Below are 22,381 nucleotides of genomic sequence, written 5' to 3'. Positions count from 1 at the left end.
TACCTCGCCTGGTACGCAGGAGGTCGTGCGTTAGAACCCGAGCCTTGACGCCTGCCGTATATTCGGAGTCTGCGTGTTCTACCCATGGTCGCGTGGATATTTCTCCGGGTCCTCCGGTTTTTCCCTCCACGTTTAGGCTACTATACATTTCCACTTCGTTGAGCTATCATTTGCGATAGCCAGATCTCTTCTGAAAAAGAGCTCTATAATAGCTCAGTGGGCCTTACCTGGTAAAATAAAAAAATTAGTTGAGGTTTAATCCGATGTGGCGACACGGACGGTAGCGTACGGCGGCTCGTCCGATACGATCGATCCTCACGCTCACGACACATGCATCGAACCGTGCTCGTGAGTATCGGTTGTTTGCGATCCGTCTCAAAGGAATGGAGAGTGTCCGGAGGTGAGCGCTCCCGCCGCGGACGACGGAGCGACGAAATCGGCGCCTGTAAACACGACTGATCGCGCTCCAGCGAGCGAGACGTCACGTCTCGAGTTGTAGAAAGCGGCGAAGGCGCGGCGGCGTTACCACTGCTGTGCTGACGCCGCTGATGGCGGAAGGGCCTCTGCTCGCGCGAGCTCCAGAGGGCCCCGCTAGATTGTACGCATGTTGAACATCTTTCGCACCGTACGCAGCCAACCGTGCTAGTCAGCACATTGACAAACGCTCAACTCTTCTTGCCTAGGGGGTGATCGCGAGCGCGTGCAATGTTTTTTCACGCATCTTTTTTTTGGCCTACTCTTTCACGCTGGCCGGAGGGTCCTGGAGGACCAACACTTTTAGCCCATCCAGGCGCGTGACGTGCCGGTCAGCTTACGGCGGTGTGGCCCTTTACTCTGCCGGGTGGACGACGGAGAACGGCGAGGAGCGTCGGAGGCAGGGGTGGATTCAAGAACCTCGCCCCGATCGTTTCGGCCGCGCTGGGAGACCGGAGGAAACCGGCGACCCGCGGATCGCAAGTGCTGTGCACTCTCGCCCTTTACACCAAGGCAGCATCCCCTACCCCTCTCGCGGATCTCATCAGGGGATTTGGCGGGTGTGCGGGACAGGACGGAGAAGTTGCGGCAGCAGGAGCGTCGATGCCATGGCCGCGGGCAGTGAGTGGCTGTTCCCTCGCTGTGGCTAACGTTCTGACCCTGGACCCCTACTGGACATCTGTGAAAAGGAGCTTTGTAGCTCATTGGATTCCTCCAGTCTAAATAAACGTTCCGATTTTTAACTGGGCACGGGAGGTCGAGGGCACGGGAGATGTTATGAGGGGGGGGGAGGGGTGAAGAAGTAGGCTACGCCTGCAAGCTGGGCCGTCGTGCCTGAAGGAGCGGCGTGTTTACATCACCCCCGGCCGAAGCCCCCCACTCCAGCGCACGATGTAAACATGACAAACGAGCCGGGCCCGATTACTACCTCGTCAATTATGCAACGCGCACCATCGCGTCGGACCGCACCGCCGCTGTGCGCACACGCGCGCGTGTCCACGGTCGTACACGCACACACGTGCGCAGTGCGGTCAAGTATACCGTCATGTATCCACTGCTGGATGGTAGTCGCCCAATGCCGTGGGAGCCGCGAGGGTTGTTTGACCCCATACTTGAACCATGCTGGTCAGGGCGGGCTGGTCGAGGTTAACGCGCATTATTATCACCGGCGCGGTTCCATCAACCCTGCCTCCACGTCGCTGGATTACAGGAACGGATCATCGTCGTCACCATCATCATCATCACGGTGCCAGGCCAGTTGAAGCCAAAGTTGAAGTGTTTTTTGGACGATCCAAGTCCCGCATTCCTATAGCAGGCGACGAGTTTATCTGGCCGTTCGAACAACAGCTGCTCATTTCACACAAAGCGGCAACTCATTTTATTCACCGCGCAGGGATGAAAACACAAGTTGCACTTTTAGCAGGGGGGTGGGGATGGATGGGGAGGGGAGGGGGTGTCAGGGGAAGGGGTCAGGGGAAAGTAAAGAGGTAGGGGTGGGCGGGGGGAGAGAAAGAAGGGGTGACAGGTAGACGAGTATGGGGAGGAGAAAGGAATGGTGAGGGGGTGAGGGGGCGGAGGGGATGGTGGGGGTCTCCGGGGGACCCACCGATGCTGGAGCGAGTGTTGGAGCGCTCGATGATTGGTCTCCGGTTGGGGTTGTTGAGGACGGAGCGCTTGGCCAAGGAGATATCGGCCGTCACGCGCGTGATGGAGATGCTGCAAACGCACACGCACGCCCGTTTCAACATTTTTTACTTACAATGCTGTTCCAAAACTGCAAATGAAATATCGTTTGTTCGATAGCTCAAACTAATTGGGTGATTTACGCGATCAGCGTCGTTCCAAGAGACGAAGCGCCCACTGGGGAGTCTCGCACAGCGGTGCACATTCCCCACCCACCGTGTGCGTGTGGAGAATGGTCCGCTGAGCCAGATACCACAGAACTGTCCCTGAGATCCGTTCGAGTGACGTTTTTATAAAAAAAATCCACTTCAACTCGCGCCCAGCTCCAGACAGAAATGTTCATGACCGTCAATACAATATCAATGTTTTTAATGGTCAGAGTTGTAGTTTAGCCAATTCAGTGAAAACATTATCACGGAGTTTTTGGGGTGCAGTATTTGGTGACCAAGACCCATCAACTCGCTCCACTTGAGAAGCCGGTTAAACATCTCGCCACGGTGGGGAGATGTTTAAGCGACCATTTGTGATAGCCAGGCCGCTTCTGAAAATTAGCTATATAGATCAGTGGGCCTTAACTGGTAAAATATCAATAATTAACGAGTTAATAGTTACACCAGGGGCAGCTGGAACCCAGAATATCAGCACTGCAGCCTCAGTGTCTCCGAATCCCTGATCCAGCCGGTCACCCCTCCACACACACTACCACACACCTCCTCGAGAGACCCTGGATCACGTGATGGTGGTTGTGCACGCGATTCGGTGGTTTAAAAATGTTTTATACAATGAGCACTGCCCACGTTTGCACGGGAAACACGGCCGACTCGACGCTGTGGGACGCGGGTTAAAGTCATCGTCCTGATGTTGGCGCGGTGACGCTACCATTGCTCGTCACGTGCCTGCTCCAGTCCACCAGTGATGTGGATTAGCGAGTGAGAAAAGAAGCCCCCAGAAAGGCCCCATTTTGTAGCTGCTCACCTCGAGCTATAAATGCCCTGACAGTGGCATTGTCTTTGTACTGTCTGACAGTGGCATTGTCTTTGTACTGTCTGACAGTGACATTGTCTTTGTACTGTCTGACAGTGGCATTGTCTTTGTACTGTCTGACAGTGGCATTGTCTTTGTACTGTCTGACAGTGGCATTGTCTTTGTACTGTCTGACAGTGACATTGTCTTCATACTGTCTGACAGTGGCATTGTCTTTGTACTGTCTGACAGTGGCATTGTCTTTGTACTGTCTGACAGTGGCATTGTCTTTGTACTGTCTGACAGTGGCATTGTCTTTGTACTGTCTGACAGTGGCATTGTCTTTGTACTGTCTGACAGTGGCATTGTCTTTGTGCTGTTTGACAGTGGCATTGTCTTTGTACTGTCTGACAGTGGCATTGTCTTTGTACTGTCTGACAGTGGCATTGTCTTTGTACTGGTCACCTTTTTCCATTGTTCTCTGGTCTGACACTGGTGAGACGAGGCCCTAAAGAAGGCCGTCTCTGGTGTAGGCCAATCAGTTTCAAAGACAATGCATCATATATTAATTATCAGAGCACGTTTGTTTGCATGTTCATCACAAGTACGTGTGGTTAATGCAGACTTTGATTCCTGGCAAAAGGTTCATCTTTTGGTGTTGGAACATCTTAACACCTCTTGTTTTATTGCCAGAAAGGGTTAAAACCCTATTCTTATTATTTCATACAATGAATCCCCCCGCTTACCGCCCCTCGAATCTGTGCTTCAGGAAGTCAAAGAGGGCCTTCTGCATCATGTCAGTGACCTGGGGGGAGGGGGGCGAGATTCACACACACACGCACGCATCTTCATGTTTGTTACAGCCCCTTAGCGGTATGTCGGTGTACACCGTGTACATTTTGCATGGGTTTGTTTAGTGGGTATGGCTGAAATAATGTTTCTGGGTACACTCTGTAAATTCACTCGTAGGGTTGTGGCTGCAATAGCATTTCTGGGTACACTCTGTAAATTCACTCGTAGCTGTGGCTTTGTTAATGACAGGCGATGGTTAAAAGTCAGAGGTCATGACGTCCGGCGCTGTCGATGCCACTACACCTGGCCATCTCTTCTTTCCTCGTGCCTAATCCCACTGCTGCTGTTGCTGTAGTTGGTGTTGGTGTAGTTGGTGGTGTTGTTGTTGGTGTAGTTGGTGGTGTAGTTGTTGTTGTAGTTGGCGTTGGTGTAGTTGGTATAGTTGCTGTAGTTGGTGTTGGTGTAGTTGGTGGTATTGTTGTTGTTGGTGTAGTTGGTGCTGTAGTTGTTGTTGAAGTTGGTGTAGTTGGTGGTGTGGTTGTTGGTGTAGTTGGTGGTGTTGTTGTTGGTGTAGTTGGTGGTGTAGTTGTTGTTGTAGTTGGCGTTGGTGTAGTTGGTATAGTTGCTGTAGTTGGTGTTGGTGTAGTTGGTGGTATTGTTGTTGTTGGTGTAGTTGGTGGTGTAGTTGTTGTTGGCGTAGTTGTTGTTGTAGTTGGTGTAGTTGGTGCAGTTGGTGTTATTGTTCTTGTTGGTGTAGTTGGTGGTGTAGTTGTTGTTGTTGTAGTTGGTGTAGTTGGTGCAGTTGGTGGTGTTGTTGTTGGTGTAGTTGGTTTAGTTGGTGGTGTAGTTGTTGTTGTAGTTGTTGTTGTAGTTGGTGGTGTTGTTGTTGGTGTAGTTGGTGGTGTAGTTGTTGTTGTAGTTGGTGTAGTTGGTGGTGTTGTTGTTGGGGTAGTTGGTGTTGGTGTAGTTGGTATAGTTGCTGTAGTTGGTGTTGGTGTAGTTGGTGGTATTGTTGTTGTTGGTGTAGTTGGTGGTGTAGTTGTTGTTGGTGTTGTTGTTGTAGTTGGTGTAGTTGGTGGTGTTGTTGTTGGTGGTGTTGTTGTTGGTGTAGTTGTTGTTGTAGTTGGTGTAGTTGGTGTTGTTGTTGTTGGTGTAGTTGTTGTTGGTGTAGTTGGTGTTGGTGTAGTTGGTGGTATTGTTGTTGTTGGTGTAGTTGTTGTTGTAGTTGGTGTAGTTGGTGGTGTTGTTGTTGGTGGTGTTGTTGTTGGTGTAGTTGGTGTAGTTGGTGTTGTTGTTGGTGGTGTTGTTGTTGGTGTAGTTGGTGTTGGTGTAGTTGGTGTTGGTGTAGTTGGTGGTATTGTTGTTGGTGGTGTTGTTGTTGTAGTTGGTGTAGTTGGTGGTATTGTTGTTGTTGGTGTAGTTGTTGGTGTAGTTGTTGTTGTAGTTGGTGGTATCGTTGTTGTTGGTGCAGTTGGTGTTGGTGTAGTTGGTGGTATTGTTGTTGTTGGTGTAGTTGGTGTAGTTGGTGGTGTAGTTGTTGTTGAAGTTGGTGTAGTTGGTGTAGTTGTTGTTGTAGTTGGTATTGTTCTTGTTGGTGTAGTTGGTGTAGTTGGTGGTGTGTTGTTGTTGGTGTTGTTGTTGGTGTAGTTGGTGGTGTAGTTGTTGTTGTAGTTGGTATTGTTGTTGGTGGTGTAGTTGGTGTTGGTGTAGTTGGTGGTGTTGTTGTTGGTGTAGTTGTTGTTGTAGTTGGTGGTATTGTTGTTGTTGGTGTAGTTGGTGTTGGTGTAGTTGTTGGTGTAGTTGGTGGTATTGCTCTTGTTCGTGTAGTTGTTGTTGGTGTAGTTGTTGTTGATGTAGTTGTTGTTGGTGTAGTTGTTGTTGTAGTTGTTGTTGTAGTTGGTGTAGTTGTTGGTGTAGTTGGTGGTGTTGTTGTTGTTGGTGTAGTTGGTGGTGTTGTTGTTGTTGGTGTAGTTGGTGGTGTTGTTGTAGTTGGTGTAGTTGGTAGTGTTGTTGTAGTTGGTGTTGTTGTTGTAGTTGGTGGTGTAGTTGTTGTTGTTGTAGTTGGTAGTGTTGTTGTAGTTGGTGGTGTTGTTGTTGTAGTTGTTGTTGGTGGTGTAGTTGTTGTTGTTGTAGTTGGTAGTGTTGTTGTAGTTGGTAGTGTTGTTGTAGTTGGTGGTGTTGTTGTTGTAGTTGGTGTTGTTGTAGTTGGTAGTGTTGTTGTAGTTGGTGGTGTTGTAGTTGGTGGTATTGTTGTTGTTGGTGTAGTTGTTGTTGTAATTGGTGTAGTTGGTGGTGTTGTTGTTGGTGGTGTTGTTGTTGTAGTTGTTGTAGTTGGTGGTGTTGTTGTAGTTGTTGTTGTAGTTGGTGGTGTTGTTGTTGTAGTTGTTGTTGGTGGTGTAGTTGTTGTTGTTGTAGTTGGTAGTGTTGTTGTAGTTGGTGGTGTTGTTGTTGTAGTTGGTGGTGTAGTTGTTGTTGTTGTAGTTGGTAGTGTTTTTGTAGTTGGTGGTGTAGTTGTTGTTGTTGTAGTTGGTAGTGTTGTTGTAGTTGTTGTTGTAGTTGTTGTAGTTGGTGTTGTTGTAGTTGTTGTAGTTGGTGGTGTTGTTGTTGCGCCGCACCTCGTATCCCTTGAGCGAAGGTCCCACCAGCACCACGGGCCTCATGGACGGCACCACGTCGTACGGAGGAACGTTCTCCGTCTGGCGGTGACGGAAGGAGACGGGGAGGGCGAGGATGGAGGGGAGGTGTGGAGAGGGTACACGGTGGCGAGATGTTAACTACCTCGCCAAGTATACAGGAGGTCGTGGGTTTCATCCTCACCCTGATGCCTGCTGCATATTTGGAGTTTGCGGTGTCTCTCTCTCCCCGTGGTCGCGTGGATTCTACCCTCCACGTTTAGAATCAACATCGCGCGTTTAGACCATTTGCCTGCTATACATTTCCAAACGATGATAAGCCACATCGTTGGCCCAACATTTGTGATGGCCAGGTCGCTTCTGACAAAGATTTTTTACAGCTCAGTGGGCCTTACCTGGTAAAATAAAATAAAACAAAACATAGTTTAGTTTTAGTTTACACGGTGACCGCTCTCAGAGAAGCATCTGTGGCCAGGTTCAGTAATTTTGACGACACGACCTGTACGCTGCCGCGGCGTTTGTTTGCGAAACTCCGGACGGCGAGGGACGTCATCGCATACCACCACGTGAACCGGGGCCTTTTAGTGTTTAGTTTTGTTTACTTTTCTGCGACGTTAATCAACGTCACGCCGCTGTTTCTCTCTGTCAAATTTCACGTTGCTTCCACTGCTCATTTGCTTGTCGTCCTTCCCCCGCACCTCCCGATTAGTTGCTAATTCGGTGAGGAATCACTGCTCTTGATTGCTCACCGGATATTTTCCATTTCAGTGGTAAATTGGAGTGGGCCTAGTCGTGTCAGTCTTGCAAAATGAGACTTGTCCTTGCCTCTCGACTTCTCACCTGGTTGAACACAGTAAACCCACCGCCTCTGAGGTGTAAAATGAATAAATAAAACCGGGACAGATCAAGGGAGTAAAATTGTCTCACAAAGAACGAGTGGGGAGGATAACCGCGTGCTGCTGACAAAAACTGGGACTTTTAACCTTCAATATTTCGGGAAACACTTAGCAGATTTCCCATCACTAGAGATCGGCGCGTCGTGGATCCATGGATGATATGCGCCTTACAGATATCAATTATGATATCATTATTATCAAGGCTACCTCAAAATTGAGGACGACGATGCAAACATCCCGGACAAGTGTCGACTCTCGCCGAGGGAAAGGGCCGAAGAGGGAGGACAAGGGTTAAGGTCAAGCGGTGCGCGCTGGGCGCAGAAACATTTATGACACGGACGTCCGAAATTATTCCCCGACGGGTGTTTGCCATACGTCGTTAAGTCCGGCAGGTGAACGCTGAAACCGAGGCTCTCTGAGAGAAGCGGACGAGGGAGGAGGGAGGAGGAGTGTCGTGCGAGCTGTGGGTGCACCGGCACGCGACGTTTCTGTTACATATTTATAATCGCTGACGAGCACTTAGAGCACGAGACCGGACCGCGGCCGTCTCACGCCGAACACGGCCGAGGGAAAATATCGATCACCAAGGTCGGTCGACTGAGAGGGCTTAAATTACAGCGGCGCATTACGGCCTCGTCGCACATCACGGACGGACGCCGTTATCATCATCATCATCATCACCACAGTCATCGTACAAAGCCATCATCAACCCTATCAGCTGTGGATACTCGATGACGATGATGGTGACGACAGTGATGACGATGATGATGAAGACGACGGCGATGACGATGATGATGATGACGACGCACAAATGGAAAACGAACAAGTGGCCGGCAGAGTGCGGCGACCGTGGTCACCACCCGGCACAGAACCGCGGAGCGTACGACGACTCGGCACCCGATACACAAACACGGAGGGAGCGTCGCATTCGCAGCGACGACGCACACCGCTCCGCTACTGCCGACACAACGATCCGGCTCGGCCACCTCAACTTTAAATCGTAGCTGTTTGCTCGGCGATGGCAACATTGGCAGCAGTAGAGAGAAGAATCGACCCTCTGCCTGATGAAAGCGTCTCCCTGCTGGCACTGGTGGCGAGCGATGCAATCCAATTCTGTCGTACCAACTCCATCTCCACATTGGTTGCGACGTATAGTCTTGCGGTGCGGTGATTCAGAGTGAACGTAATGAGGTTGAAGAGGGTCACGTGATTTTCGACTGAATTTTTTGCAATATATATTTTTGCAATGTATTTCGCATTCGTGAATGTAAATGATTGAAATGCTTTGAATAGCAGACACCGACTGCAGATTACCACTGCCATATGAGGACTTCATGTACATAGATATCTTACAAACAACGGACGTTAGCAAAGTTTGCTGGGAGAGGAGCAGGGCAGTGGTTATACGACTCTGTGCTGTGGAAGCCGGTGACCAGAGTTGAATTCCTGCTCACGGCTCACAGCAGTGGTTCGTGAATGTCAAGTCCTATCCTGTTGCCCTTCTTCCGGACCAATGTTCCAAAACAATTTTAGTTTTTACGCAGGCAAACCGTTCACCGGGTCTCATCGGCAGAGTCGAGGCTTTGTCAAGCAACTCTGTTACGCACCGGGGTGATTTGTTTCTGCTACGGGGCGCCATCGGCACAAAAAATAAAATAAAGGAAATATATAAAATAATAATTAAAATTATGCCAATTTTAAATGGTTTTCCCTCGACCTTTCTTCTGCACATATTTACACGGCGTTAATAGAAGTTCTGTTCCCGAATTTGCATCCCTTGATCTCCCTTGGAAGAGAGACGGGGGCTCTCGCCCGGTTATGGATAACTAAAAGCCACCCACCGCCCCAATATCACCTGGCTCTAGAGAAAGAAGAAGGCTCTTGCCAGCAAGGGGCCGTGAAACTTAAGGCCAAGAATCCAGGTCATTAAAAAAATCACAAACCAAGGTAACTTCAAGCGACGAAGCCGGGGTCACTCAAGGTCACGACCCCAGCAGGTTGGGGCGTACGTTCTCGCGCGCGGGGGGGGGGTGGAGGTGCGGACGGTTATGAGATGATTCTCTTACCGCCTTCTGCTTCTGCTTGGCTGCTGCCAGGCGTGTTAGCAATGGGTGATAGAGGAGGGGGCAGGTTGAGGGAGAGGGGGGGGGTAAGGGAGGTGATAGTAGAAGGGGACGATGTTGGGAAGGGGGGGGGAGGGTCGGGTTGGGGCCAGGGGTGGGAGAGGGGACAAGGCAAGTGGTGGAGGTGGGGCAGGGAGGAGCGTTAGTAGACACACGCACGCACACAGACGCGGCACGGCACGTTGCTCTCTTACGCGATCGAGCGAGTGCTCCTGCGTGGCTCAAGACGGAGAGCGGGAAGCACACACGCACACACATGCACACACACGCACACACATGTACACATACGCACACACATGCACACACACGCACACACATGTACACACACGCACACACATGCACACACACGCACGCGCGCACACGCGCGCACACACGCACATACACGCACGCATACAACAAAAACAACAACCGCCATTCGCCGCTAAGGTGGCGTAGACATCACCAGGGCGCTTGTGCCAGGCTAAGTGCACCTTAAAGCCTTAAGGTGCACGCATACACGCACGCATCCACGTACCGTGGGGTTATTCAGACCGGGGAGTAGTTTTGATTACATCAGCACATGCGTGGGGCGTGTCACGTGAACTGTCTTCACGCGAGAATGAGCACACACACACACGTGTGTGTGTGCAAACACCACCCACACCGTGTAGCCCCTTCGCGACTGCTTGGGGACAGGCGCTGTCAGCGAGCACCGATTAAGGGCAGCACTTCCAGCACTTAGAGAACTTACAGCCCTTACAGCAGTTACAGCACTTACAGCAGCACTTACAGCACTTCCAGCAGCACTTCCAGCCATTACAGCAGCACTTACAGCAGCACTTACAGCACTTACAGCACTTACAGCAGCACTTACAGCACTTCCAGCAGCACTTACAGCCATTACAGCAGCACTTACAGCACTTACAGCACTTACAGCCATTACAGCAGCACTTACAGCAGCCCTTACAGCAGCACTTACAGCACTTACAGCCCTTACAGCACTTACAGCACTTACAGCGCTTACAGCACTTCCAGCAGCACTTACAGCACTTACAGCACTTACAGCAGCACTTACAGCAGCCCTTACAGCAGCACTTACAGCACTTACAGCCCTTACAGCACTTACAGCACTTACAGCGCTTACAGCAATTACAGCGCTTACAGCACTTACAGCGCTTACAGCACTTCCAGCAGCACTTACAGCAGCACTTACATCACTTCCAGCAGCACTTCCAGCACTTCCAGCAGCACTTACAGCACTTCCAGCAGCACTTACAGCACTTCCAGCAGCACTTACAGCGCTTACAGCACTTCCAGCAGCACTTACAGCAGCACTTACATCCATTACAGCACTTACAGCAGCACTTACAGCAGCACTTCCAGCACTTACAGCCCTTACAGCACTTACAGCACTTCCAGCACTTAGAGCACTTCCAGCACTTACAGCACTTACAGCAGCACTTACAGCACTTCCAGCACTTCCAGCCCTTACAGCACTTACAGCACTTCCAGCACTTCCAGCACTTACAGCACTTCCAGCACTTACAGCACTTACAGCAGCACTTCCAGCAGCACTTACAGCACTTACAGCAGCACAATCGGGGTGGGGGAACAACTTTTGTCGACCGAGAGTGCTGATTGTTGGGGAAGAGCATCAGCAGCATCAGCATCAGCAAGTCCTGTGTTTAGGCTTGCGTCAGCCTAAACGAGGCAGCAGTCACACCAGGATCCCGATGCTCGCTGCTGCTGCTGACGTTGTTAATGGCCACGGACCCCCCCCCCCCCGAGCGCTGAGTCAGGCAGTCAAGACTCACGGGGGGTGTCGGGGAGGGCTACGGGGGGGGGGGGCTACCCCCGTTAACCAACACCACCACCACCATCGGTTCTAACGAGACCGACTCTGCTGACGAGACACTGCATGTCAAAGCCGGTCCACAGTTTGCTTGTGTTGGAACCGAACGCTGCGAGGGTTTTAGGCTGACGCAAGCCTCAACACAGGACTTGCTGCTGCTGATGATGCTGCTCTTTCCCCCAACAATCAGCACTTTAGGTAAGGCCACGTGGTTGACGGGAGGAGTACAACTTGCATTTAGTTTTTTTTATGTGTGGAGGGGACAGATTGAGATGCATTATGTGATTGGTTATCTTGTAACTTACGAGATCGGCGTGATCAATAGTCGACATACGGGGCCTTTCCAAATGTAATGTGATGCCTCTTTATCCGCGCCGATGTTAGTAGGGAATGGGAGCGATGTTGGTCGATCAGTACATTTGCGCATGTGAAGAAATCTCAGTTATTTTCCAGAATGTGTAAAAAAATATATAAAATCCTCTTATCCGTGAAAATTTTGCTTCAGATAAAAAGCAGAGATTATGATGGGTTTCCCACACCACGTGGATAACACAGTTTCTATATTTTTTATTGTTTTATATATATTTTATTATTTTGTTGTTTCTCTTCAACGTGACTTTACCGAAAAAACTAAGAATATGAACACAGTTTCTGTTGATCGTATATCATGGCCATGGATTATGGGATTCGTGATGAATAGGGTAGCGGATAACTGGATTCTCAATTTATGTTTAACTGTTATTCACAAATATTGCTATATATAACTATATTTAACTGCATCACACCAACAGCAGAGACAATCATCTACACACACGACAAATCTCTTTTCCATCATCATCAGTCGCCCTTATGACCTCACTCCGGCTCTATGGGCTTATATATTCACTCTCCTACTCACTCTGCTCCAGAAAGCGACTGCCTCCCCCTTCTCCTCACCTCTCTCCCTTTCTCTCTCTCTCTCCTCTCTCTCTTCTCCTCTCTCTTCACCTCTCTATGCACCTTCATCGCCCAATGCTCCATTCATCAATCCCCACTGGACTGGACGTCCTTCCCTCCCTCTCCTCTGCGGCCTCCCCCCACAGTCCGCCCGGGTGCGAGTAGTGTGTTCACTGTGGGTGGAGCGACCGTGCCGATTCCACGCGCCGTCCCCTTCACAGCGGACGTTAAAGATCCAGTGACGTACTTCGCAAGAGCAGGCCACTGCGTTGTTGGCGTGGGAGTGAAACATTTGCCAAATTCGAAAACGTACACAATTGGGAATTTACACACAGCAGCAATCATTGTTTCCCCGACTGGAAGACTCCCTTGCAACGAGACTCATCCTGTCTATTTGAGTTCCCAGCTGGTTAAACAAAATCAACTTGACATGACGTGCTTCTCTCTCTCTTTGGCAGCACTTAAAAGATTGATTAAAGGCCCGTTCGTGACACTCCACCTGCCCAATTTATTTAAAATGCACAAATGTGAACGTGCAGACACTGCGCACACACGCACACGTGTGTGCACGTTCACATGCACAAGCATGAATTCGATGTTGACACAGGAGATGCTGTGCATGTGGCACCATACGCGATGGTGGCTCACTTCACTACACCGCGCGTGGCTCACTAGCGGCTCACTACACCGTGCGTGGCTCACCAGTGGCTCACTACACCGTGCGTGGCTCACTGTAGCTACGCACGAGGTGGCAGCACCGCACTTGGCACACCCCACACCCTCTCCCTACCCCCCCCCACCCCACTACATGCGCCACAGTGGTGAGATGTTAACTACCTCGCCTGTTGTACAGGAGATCGTGGGTTGAATCCCGACCCCTGATGCCTGTATGTTTGGAGTTTGCGTGTCTCTCTCCCCGTGGTCGCTTCGATTTTTCTCTGGGTCCTCTGTGTTTTTTTCCCCCCTCCACATTTAAAATGAACATCACTCGTTTGAGAGTATCCGGCTGCTATAAATGTCCACACGACGATAAGCCTCCACGTCGAGCTTTAATTCGCGATAGCCAGGTCGCTTCTGAAAAAAAGAGCTGCACGTCAGCTCAGTGGGCCTCACCTGGTCAACAGTCAAAATTGTTGGAATAGTTAAGGGTGGTATAGGAACAGTACCTTCCTAAAGAAGGGCTTGCGCTTGGCATTGGCCTGTGTGGAGCCAGCGCTTCCTGCGCTGCCCTTAGGGTAGCGAGGGTTTCCTTGCAGATCAGTCTCCTCCGCTTCCAGACCCATTGCGTCTAAGTCGTAGGCTGCCCGGATGGGCCGGGGTCGGGCGTCAGGTCAAGAGGTCGCAAAGGTCAGCAGAGGTGGGGGGGGGGGGCAACGCGAGTCCGTCGAGGGTCGGAGGTCGTGGGTACACGGGGGTTGGAAGTCGGACGGTCGTGGGTTGGAGGGTCGCGAATCGCAGGGACGCAGTTGGAAAGGGTCACAGTTTGGAAGGTTTCATGGTGTTCGGAAGTCATAGGTGCAAGGGTCACAGGGTTGGAGTTGGTGGCATTGGTGGCATTCGTTGAGGCATGGGTTTCACAATCCGGTTGTTGAGTTGTGTTGTTAGATTGTTAGTTCGATGGTTGGGTTGGTGAGTTGTGTTGTTAGATTGTTAGTTCGATGGTTGGGTTGGTGAGTTGTGTTGTTAGAATGTTAGTTCGATGGTTGGGTTGGTGAGTTGTGTTGTTAGAATGTTAGTTCGATGGTTGGGTTGGTGAGTTGTGTTGTTAGATTGTTAGTTCGATGGTTGGGTTGGTGAGTTGTGTTGTTAGATTGTTAGTTCGATGGTTGGGTTGGTGAGTTGTGTTGTTAGATTGTTAGTTCGATGGTTGGGTTGGTGAGTTGTGTTGTTAGATTGTTAGTTCGATGGTTGGGTTGGTGAGTTGTGTTGTTAGATTGTTAGTTCGATGGTTGGGTTGGTGAGTTGTGTTGTTAGAATGTTAGTTCGATGGTTTGGTTGGAGGTTATTGAGTTGTGTTGTTAGATTGTTAGGTCGATGGGTGGGTCGGAGGTTCAGTTAAATGTTGGGCGATGGATGGCAACGGGGTTTTACGACGTTTGGTTCGGTGATTTACGGGGTGATTGCAGTTAGCGGTGAGGTGGAGGGTTTGAAGGCCGGTTTGTAGAAGGTTTGTTCGTTTTGATAAAACATATTTAGGAAATGTTTGTTTTAATGATTCGAGCAGAGAGAAGCAATTGTGACATTTCCAGGAGGTTGAATAAAAAGGACGAAGATGAATGAATCCCAAGAAGCATGCGTGTGTGCGCATGAGTGCGTCATAGTGCGTGAGTATGTGCGTATGAGTGCGTGTGTGCGAGAGTGCGCGTGAGTGCATGTGTATGAGTGCGTGTGTGCGGGAGCGCGTGCGAGTGAGTGCGTACGTGAGCGCGAGCGTATGAGTGTGTGCGTGCGTGCGCGTGAGTGCGTGTGTGCGCGTGCGTGCGTGCGGGATGTGCAGAGTCGATCGCACGGCAGACGGTCACAGAAACACAAAACAAAGAAACAAAAATATTGACAACAACACGAAAACTCGACCAATGAAGCAAAGGAAATCCAGCGAAGCAAAAAACGCGAGCACACATCGAGTCCACGACCGCGCGTGTATTAAAAGCCAACGAGACAGAAATGAGGCCACGAACGAGAGAGCGAGCGAGCGTGTCGAATCTAGGTTAGCGAAATAAAACGGCGAGCGGCTGAAGAGGCGTTAGGTGCCAAGGGACGGGAAGAGGAGTGGGGTGGTGGGGGGGGGGTGGTGGAGGGGAGTGGGGGGGAGTGATGCAGGAAAAGGAGCCAGCGTGACTTGGTGGGTGGTGAGAGAACAACAAGCACAGACTGACAATGGGCAACGCCAAGGCAGACATCATCGCACATGACGGTACATCACACTCGGCCAAGAGGGAGAGCGCAAAGGAGAACAGAGAGAGAGAGTAGCGGCGAGCGAGTGATAGAGAGGGTCGGGGCGAGCGAGAGGGAGAGCGGGAGAGAAAGATAAGGGAGAGCGGGAGAGAGAGCTAAGGGAGAGAGAGAGAAGGGAGAGAGAGCTAAGGGAGAGAGAGAGAAGGGAGAGAGAGAGAAGGGAGATAGAGAGAGATAAGGGAGAGCGGGAGAGAGAGCTAAGGGAGAGAGGGAGAGAGAGCTAAGGGAGAGAGAGAGAAGGGAGAGAGAGAGAGAAGGGAGATAGAGAGAGATAAGGGAGAGTGGGAGAGAGAGCTAAGGGAGAGAGAGAGAAGGGAGAGAGAGCTAAGGGAGAGAGAGAGAGAAGGGAGAGAGAGAGAGAGAGAAGGGAGATAGAGAGAAAGATAAGGGAGAGCGGGAGAGAGCTAAGGGAGATAGAGAGAGATAAAGGAGAGCCGGAGAGAGAGCTAAGGGAGAGAGAGAGAGAAGGGAGAGAGAGCTAAGGGAGAGAGAGAGAAGGGAGAGAGAGCTAAGGGAGAGAGAGAGAAGGGAGAGAGAGAAGGGAGATAGAGAGAGATAAGGGAGAGCGGGAGAGAGAGCTAAGGGAGAGAGGGAGAAGGGAGAGAGAGCTAAGGGAGAGAGAGAGAAGGGAGAGAGAGAGAAGGGAGATAGAGAGAGATAAGGGAGAGCGGGAGAGAGAGCTAAGGGAGAGAGAGAAGGGAGAGAGAGCTAAGGGAGAGAGAGAGAAGGGAGAGAGAGCTAAGGGAGAGAGAGAGAAGGGAGAGAGAGAGAAGGGAGATAGAGAGAGATAAGGGAGAGCGGGAGAGAGAGCTAAGGGAGAGAGGGAGAAGGGAGAGAGAGCTAAGGGAGAGAGAGAGAAGGGAGAGAGAGAGAAGGGAGATAGAGAGAGATAAGGGAGAGCCGGAGAGAGAGCTAAGGGAGAGAGAGAGAGAGAGAAGGGAGAGAGAGCTAAGGGAGAGAGAAGGGAGAGCGAGAGAAGGGAGATAGAGAGAGATAAGGGAGAGAGAGAGAAGGGAGAGAGAAGGGAGAGCGAGAGAAGGGAGAGAGAGAGATAAGGGAGAGAGAGAGAGAAGGGAGAGTGAAGGGAGAGGCTGTGCGTGCCAGGCGTGGGTTTGTGCGATGCAGGCGATGGATGATTAATGTTGCCGCCGCCGCTGCTGCTGCGCGCTCGGCTCTCGTTAACGTCCCCGGAGCAGCGGGCGGTGGAGTGCGGAGGAGCGTGTGGTGTGGTGGGGAGGAGTGTGTGGTGTGGTGGGGAGGAGTGTGGTGGGGAGGAGTGTGTGGTGTGGTGGGGAGGAGTGTGTGGTGTGGTGGGGAGGAGCGTGTGGTGTGGTGGGGAGGAGTGTGGTGGGGAGGAGTGTGTGGTGTGGTGGGGAGGAGTGTGTGGTGTGGTGGGGAGGAGTGTGGTGGGGAGGAGTGTGTGGTGTGGTGGGGAGGAGTGTGTGGTGTGGTGGGGAGGAGCGTGTGGTGTGGTGGGGAGGAGTGTGGTGGGGAGGAGTGTGTGGTGTGGTGGGGAGGAGTGTGTGGTGTGGTGGGGAGGAGCGTGTGGTGTGGTGGGGAGGAGTGTGTGGTGTGGTGGGGAGGAGTGTGTGGTGTGGTGGGGAGGAGTGTGTGGTGTGGTGGGGAGGAGCGTGTGGTGTGGTGGGGAGGAGTGTGTGGTGTGGTGGGGAGGAGTGTGTGGTGTGGTGGGGAGGAGTGTGTGGTGTGGTGGGGAGGAGTGTGTGGTGTGGTGGGGAGGAGTGTGTGGTGTGGTGGGGAGGAGTGTGTGGTGTGGTGGGGAGGAGTGTGTGGTGTGGTGGGGAGGAGTGTGTGGTGTGGTGGGGAGGAGCGTGTGGTGTGGTGGGGAGGAGTGTGTGGTGTGGTGGGGAGGAGTGTGTGGTGTGGTGGGGAGGAGTGTGTGGTGTGGTGGGGAGGAGTGTGTGGTGTGGTGGGGAGGAGTGTGTGGTGTGGTGGGGAGGAGTGTGTGGTGTGGTGGGGAGGAGTGTGTGGTGTGGTGGGGAGGAGTGTGGGGTGTGGTGGGGAGGAGCGTGTGGTGTGGTGGGGAGGAGCGTGTGGTGTGGTGGGGAGGAGTGTGTGGTGTGGTGGGGAGGAGTGTGTGGTGTGGTGGGGAGGAGCGTGGGGGGTGGTGGAGAGGAGCGTGTGGTGTGGTGGAGAGGAGCGTGTGGTGTGGTGGGGAGGAGCGTGGGGGGTGGTGGAGAGGAGCGTGTGGTGTGGTGGGGAGGAGTGTGTGGTGTAGTGGGGAGAAGCGTGGGGTGTGGTGGGGAGGAGCGTGGGGTGTGGTGGAGAGAAACGTGGGGAGGGTGGGGAGGAGCGTGGGGTACTGCAGTGGCTTGGAGCTCATCGACGCCGCTGCGTGTGGGACGCGTGTAGGTTCCGGGCGTGCGTGCTCGCGCGTGCGTGTTCATGTGCGAGCGTGCGTCCGCGTTGTACCGGATGAAGGGGGTGTCGACCGCCGTGACCCCGGCACCAGGTCGCCCAGGCTGGACGACGAGTTCGTTCCCTGTCTCCTGCGGGGCGAGCAGCCGGGGGTGGGGTGGGGGGGGGGTGTCAGCTCAAGATCACGGCGTGACGGAGTACGGAGATGCGGTGGAGAAAGGATGGCACGAGCAGTTGCAGAGGAGTTGGGGAACGCACGGAGATTATACAGAGTGGAGATGAGCTCAAGATGAGACAGACATCGAATTCGCATGGGATGAAGCGATGACTGATGCAGAAGAGGTGTGGATAAGGATTTACACCTATTCATCACTTAAATGCCACGGCGTCTCAAAGAGACTTCCAAATGCGCAGGAAATTCAAAACACAATTACAGCAGCCAAATACTCTAAAATGTAGAGGGGAAAAACCCGAAGGACCCGGAGAAAAATCCACTCGACCACAAGTAGAGAGAGAGAGAGAGAGACACCTCAAACTCCAAACACACAGCAGGCGTCAGGGTCGGGATCGAACCCACGACCTCCTGCATACCAGGCGAGGGAGTTAACATCCCCTAGCCACCGCAGCACCAGCAGAGGCCCAGCGAGGCCCGCCACTCCCGCGTGGTTTTTCGTGGCGAAAGCGGTCGGCAACCAAAACAACACGAAGAGCCATTCTTTGTTCGAATTCCGTAGTGAAAGCACTAAAAAAAACACCCGACTCAATATTTCAAGAGCCGCAAGAATGCGACGTGGTTACGAGACGGCGGTCCGTGAAGACACAAAACGGCGTCACTGAGGCAGTCCGGAAAAGGGCGGCGGCGTTCTCCTCCGGAGCCGCAGGTTGCTGAGCCCCTCGGTGTGGAGGCTGCCATCGAGGACTGGTGGACCGGGTGTGGTGGGGCGTGGTGGGGTGCGGTGTTGTGTGGGGTGCGGTGGTGGGGTGTTGTGTGGGGTGCGGTGTTGTGTGGGGTGTGGTGGTGGGGTGTTGTGTGGGGTGTTGTGTGGGGTGTTGTGTGGGGTGTGGTGGTGGGGTGTTGTGTGGGGTGCGGTGGTGCGGTGTTGTGTGGGGTGTGGTGGTGGGGTGTTGTGTGGGGTGTGGTGGTGGGGTGTTGTGTGGGGTGCAGTGGTGGGGTGTTGTGTGGGGTGTGGTGGTGGGGTGTTGTGTGGGGTGCGGTGGTGCGGTGTAGTGGTGGGGCGTTGTGTGGGGTACGGTGGTGGGGTGCGGTGGTGGAGTGTGGTGGTGAGGTGTTGTGTGGGGTACGGTGGTGCGGTGTGGTGGGGTGTTGTGTGGGGTGCGGTGGTGGGGTGCGGTGGTGGAGTGTGGTGGTGAGGTGTTGTGTGGGGTACGGTGGTGCGGTGTGGTGGGGCCTGGTGGTGGGGTACAGTGGTGCGGTGTGGTGGGGCGTGGTGGTGGGGTGCGGTGGTGGGGTGCGGCACCCCACCCTGCATGGAAGCGCCCCTGCCGCGCCTTCTGCTCCAGCAGCTGGCGGATGAGCTCCAGCTTCACGGGGCTCGGGATGAAGCCGATCTCGCAGCCCTCCTTGACGAGCCGCCCGATCCACCAGTCGTTGTTGTATTTCTGCGACGCGTGCAGCAGAGCGAGTGAGCGAGCGCTCGGCGAGATTCCCCAATCCGGCGGAGCCGGGGGCCCCCTCCAACGACCTCGAGCGTATTCACAACAACGACAGAACAATCCACCACCACCCCCGCGTCCGCATGCGCGCGAGGAGAGGACGTCGGTTGCCCGTCGAGCGGTTGCGAGGCGACGGCGGGGGGGAGCGTCGACGTTGTGGAGGCGGGGACCGGTCTACACGTGGGTCTACGGTACACGTGGGTCTACGGTACACGTGAGTCTATGGTACGCGTGGGTCTACGGTACGCGTGGGTCTACGGTACGCGTGAGTCTATGGTACACGTGGGTCTATGGTACGCGTGGGTCTACGGTACGCGTGGGTCTACGGTACGCGTGGGTCTACAGTACACGTGGGTCTATGGTACGCGTGGTTCTACAGTACGCGTGGTTCTATGGTACACGTGGGTCTACAGTACGTGTGGGTCTACGGTACGCGTGCTTCTATGGTACACGTGGGTCTACGGTACATGTGGGTGTATGGTACGCGTGGGTCTACGGTAACCTCTTTCCTGAAAGGAATTTGCCAGACATCCCGATGCAGGGCCCTCCTTATAAAAAAATAAATTAAATCTTCATCATTAGACCTCCTTTGCCAGTACCAAAATATAATAATAGGGTTTTCCCCCTTTTTTCTTGCAACAAAACTGAAACCTTTTTACGAGGATTCATGTCTGCATTAACCACAATACCTGCAGTCAAAATGCAAACAAAAAACATACTATGATAATATATGCATTGTCCTTGAAACTGATTGGTCCACACCAAGGGACGGCTTTCTTTTGAGCCTCGACCCAATTGGTGCTCGACCAGATGACGCCAAAAGACGTACAGCTCAAAGACAATGCACTATCAAAATAACGAGGGATCGGGGTGAGCATCTACATCATTAGACCTCCTTTGCCAGTACCAAAATATAATAATAGGGTTTTTCCCCTTTTTTCTGGCAACAAAACTGAAACCTTTTTACAAGGATTCATGTCTGCATTAACCACAATACCAATTGGGTCGAGGCTCAAAAGAAAGCCGTCCCTTGGTGTGGACCAATCAGTTTCAAGGACAATGCATATATTATCATAGTATGTTTTTTGTTTGCATTTTGCCTGCAGGTATTGTGGTTAATGCAGACATGAATCCTCGTAAAAAGGTTTCAGTTTTGTTGCCAGAAAAAGGGGAAAAGCCCTATTATGGTGGGACTATCGTCGCCACGGAGCGGCTGCGGCGGCGGCGGCGGTAGCAGCAGGCGGCTCACGACGCACCGCTTCATCGACGTCGCTCCCGGCACGTGCGCCGAATCGCGCGCCGTGAGAAAATCGCCAACTTTTAACGAGTTCAATTAAATAAATAAATGCTAAGCAATCTTTTTTTTTTCTTACCAGGTAAGGCCCCACTGAGCTACGTAGCTCTTTTTCAGAAGCGACCTGGCCACGAATGATAGCTCAACGAAAGTGGCTTATCGCGTGGAAATATATCGCAGTGAAACACCCCAAACGCATTTTTATTCTAAGTGTGAAGGGAAAAACCATGGGGAGAACATGCGAACTCTAAATATACCGGCATTAGGGTCGGGATCGAACCCACGACCACCTGTATACCAGGCGAAGTAGTTAACATCTCACAACCCCCGGCGAGGTGTTAAACTATATGCAAGTGACCTATGAATGTTACAATCGGGCTAAAAGTGAAACCAAACTGGAAAAAACGGGACAAAAAGAGCCAAAAAAAACACAAACAAGATGGTAAACGAAAGGGCAAAGGAACGGGATTATTCCAATTTAATTATGGGATGTGAGAGTACGCGGGGGGGAGATACGAGTTTAAGGGGGGTATGGGCTATATGCATGTATGTTGAACTTCTTTCCCACCGTACGTAGCCACCTGTGCTAATCGGAGGTGCGCGGCAAGAACAACAAACGAAAACAAACGAGAAGCAGTTCCGAAGAAACGAGTGTTCTCAATCCAGATGTAGTTATTGGGGGTGAGGGGTCACCTCCTTGATGTGCAGGAAGTCCTTGGCCTCGAATGAGATGGCGGCACCGTGGATGGGGGCGCTCTCCTCGTGGAAGCCGTTGTAGCCCACGTTGGTGCGCACCGTGAACGCCACAGGCTTCGTCTGCACCGCCACGCCGCACGAGGTGTCAGCCACGCGGCACGAGGTGTCAGCCACACCGCAAACCGCAGAGTCTCGCACACCGCACACCGCCCCATTCACTTGGGCAGCAAAGAAGCAAAACGAACAGAGTCGCGTACGGTGCCACACAGCCCCGCGCACCGCACCACGAGGAACCGCACCACGTGACACGACACAGCACCAGTAAGGAAACCATGGTGACGGTGGAATTGAAAAGGATCGGGGAAGAGCGAGCCAAAAGATGCATTTTATACATTTGTTTAAAATTAATATAAAAATGTTTTATCAGTCCGGAAAAAAAAAAACACTCAAGAATGGTTTTCTGGAGGGTACTGCTCGACCAATCCCATTCATTACAGTTTGGCTTGCGGCCTCCCGAACCATTCCCACAATGCCCCTTGGTTACCCAGGGAAGTCTCAAGGCCCATTTTAAGGATGGTGCTGCTGTGTCATGCAGCTGCTGTGTCATGCAGCAGCACCATGCTGCTGCATGACGTGGACAGAAACCAAAGTTACCAGCGCACCTCCGATTAGCAGGGTTGGCTACGCACGGTGTGAAATAAGTTCCACACGCAGTGCATACATACAACATACATGAAACAAACATACATACAGTGAGGGAAAAAAGTATTTGATCCCCTGCTGATTTTGTACGTTTGCCCACTGACAAAGAAATGATCAGTCTATAATTTTAATGCTAGGTTTATTTAAACAGTGAGAGACAGAATAAGAACAAGAAAATCTAGAAAAACGCATGTCAAAAATGTTATAAATTGATTTGCATTTTAATGAGGGAAATAAGTATTTGACCCCCTCTCAATCAGAAAGATTTCTGGCTCCCAGGTGTCTTTTATACAGGTAACGAGCTGAGATTAGGAGCACACTCTTAAATGGAGTGCTCCTAATCTCAGCTTGTT

General features: G+C 52.0%; 1 protein-coding gene across 6 annotated transcripts in view; it reads right to left on the bottom strand.

Moving 5' to 3' along the window:
• Positions 1 to 22,381, bottom strand: part of LOC116937724 (voltage-dependent L-type calcium channel subunit beta-1-like) — a 141,310-nt gene that overhangs the window by 30,741 nt on the left and 88,188 nt on the right. For 4 of the 6 annotated variants that reach the window (XM_076060246.1, XM_076060223.1, XM_076060254.1 and 1 more), the window contains 7 exons: positions 21,324 to 21,446; positions 19,146 to 19,282; positions 17,717 to 17,793; positions 13,498 to 13,631; positions 6,528 to 6,608; positions 3,867 to 3,925; positions 2,081 to 2,190 (listed from right to left, as the gene is read on the bottom strand). In XM_076060246.1, the coding sequence (XP_075916361.1) occupies positions 2,081 to 2,190; positions 3,867 to 3,925; positions 6,528 to 6,608; positions 13,498 to 13,631; positions 17,717 to 17,793; positions 19,146 to 19,282; positions 21,324 to 21,446 (721 nt within the window). Of the gene's footprint in view, positions 1 to 2,080; positions 2,191 to 3,866; positions 3,926 to 6,527; positions 6,609 to 9,507; positions 9,531 to 13,497; positions 13,632 to 17,716; positions 17,794 to 19,145; positions 19,283 to 21,323; positions 21,447 to 22,381 lie in introns of all 6 variants that reach the window. The other 2 variants (XM_076060232.1, XM_076060237.1) reach the window with 2 other exon arrangements.

This window comes from Petromyzon marinus, chromosome 4, assembly GCF_048934315.1.
Source record: "Petromyzon marinus isolate PM22_M1 ecotype Great Lakes invasive population chromosome 4, UKy_Petmar_22M1.pri1.0, whole genome shotgun sequence".
NCBI lineage: Eukaryota > Metazoa > Chordata > Hyperoartia > Petromyzontiformes > Petromyzontidae > Petromyzon > Petromyzon marinus.
The sequence above is the reverse complement of the archived record's forward strand: the minus strand, read 5'-3'. Positions and strand labels throughout refer to the sequence as shown.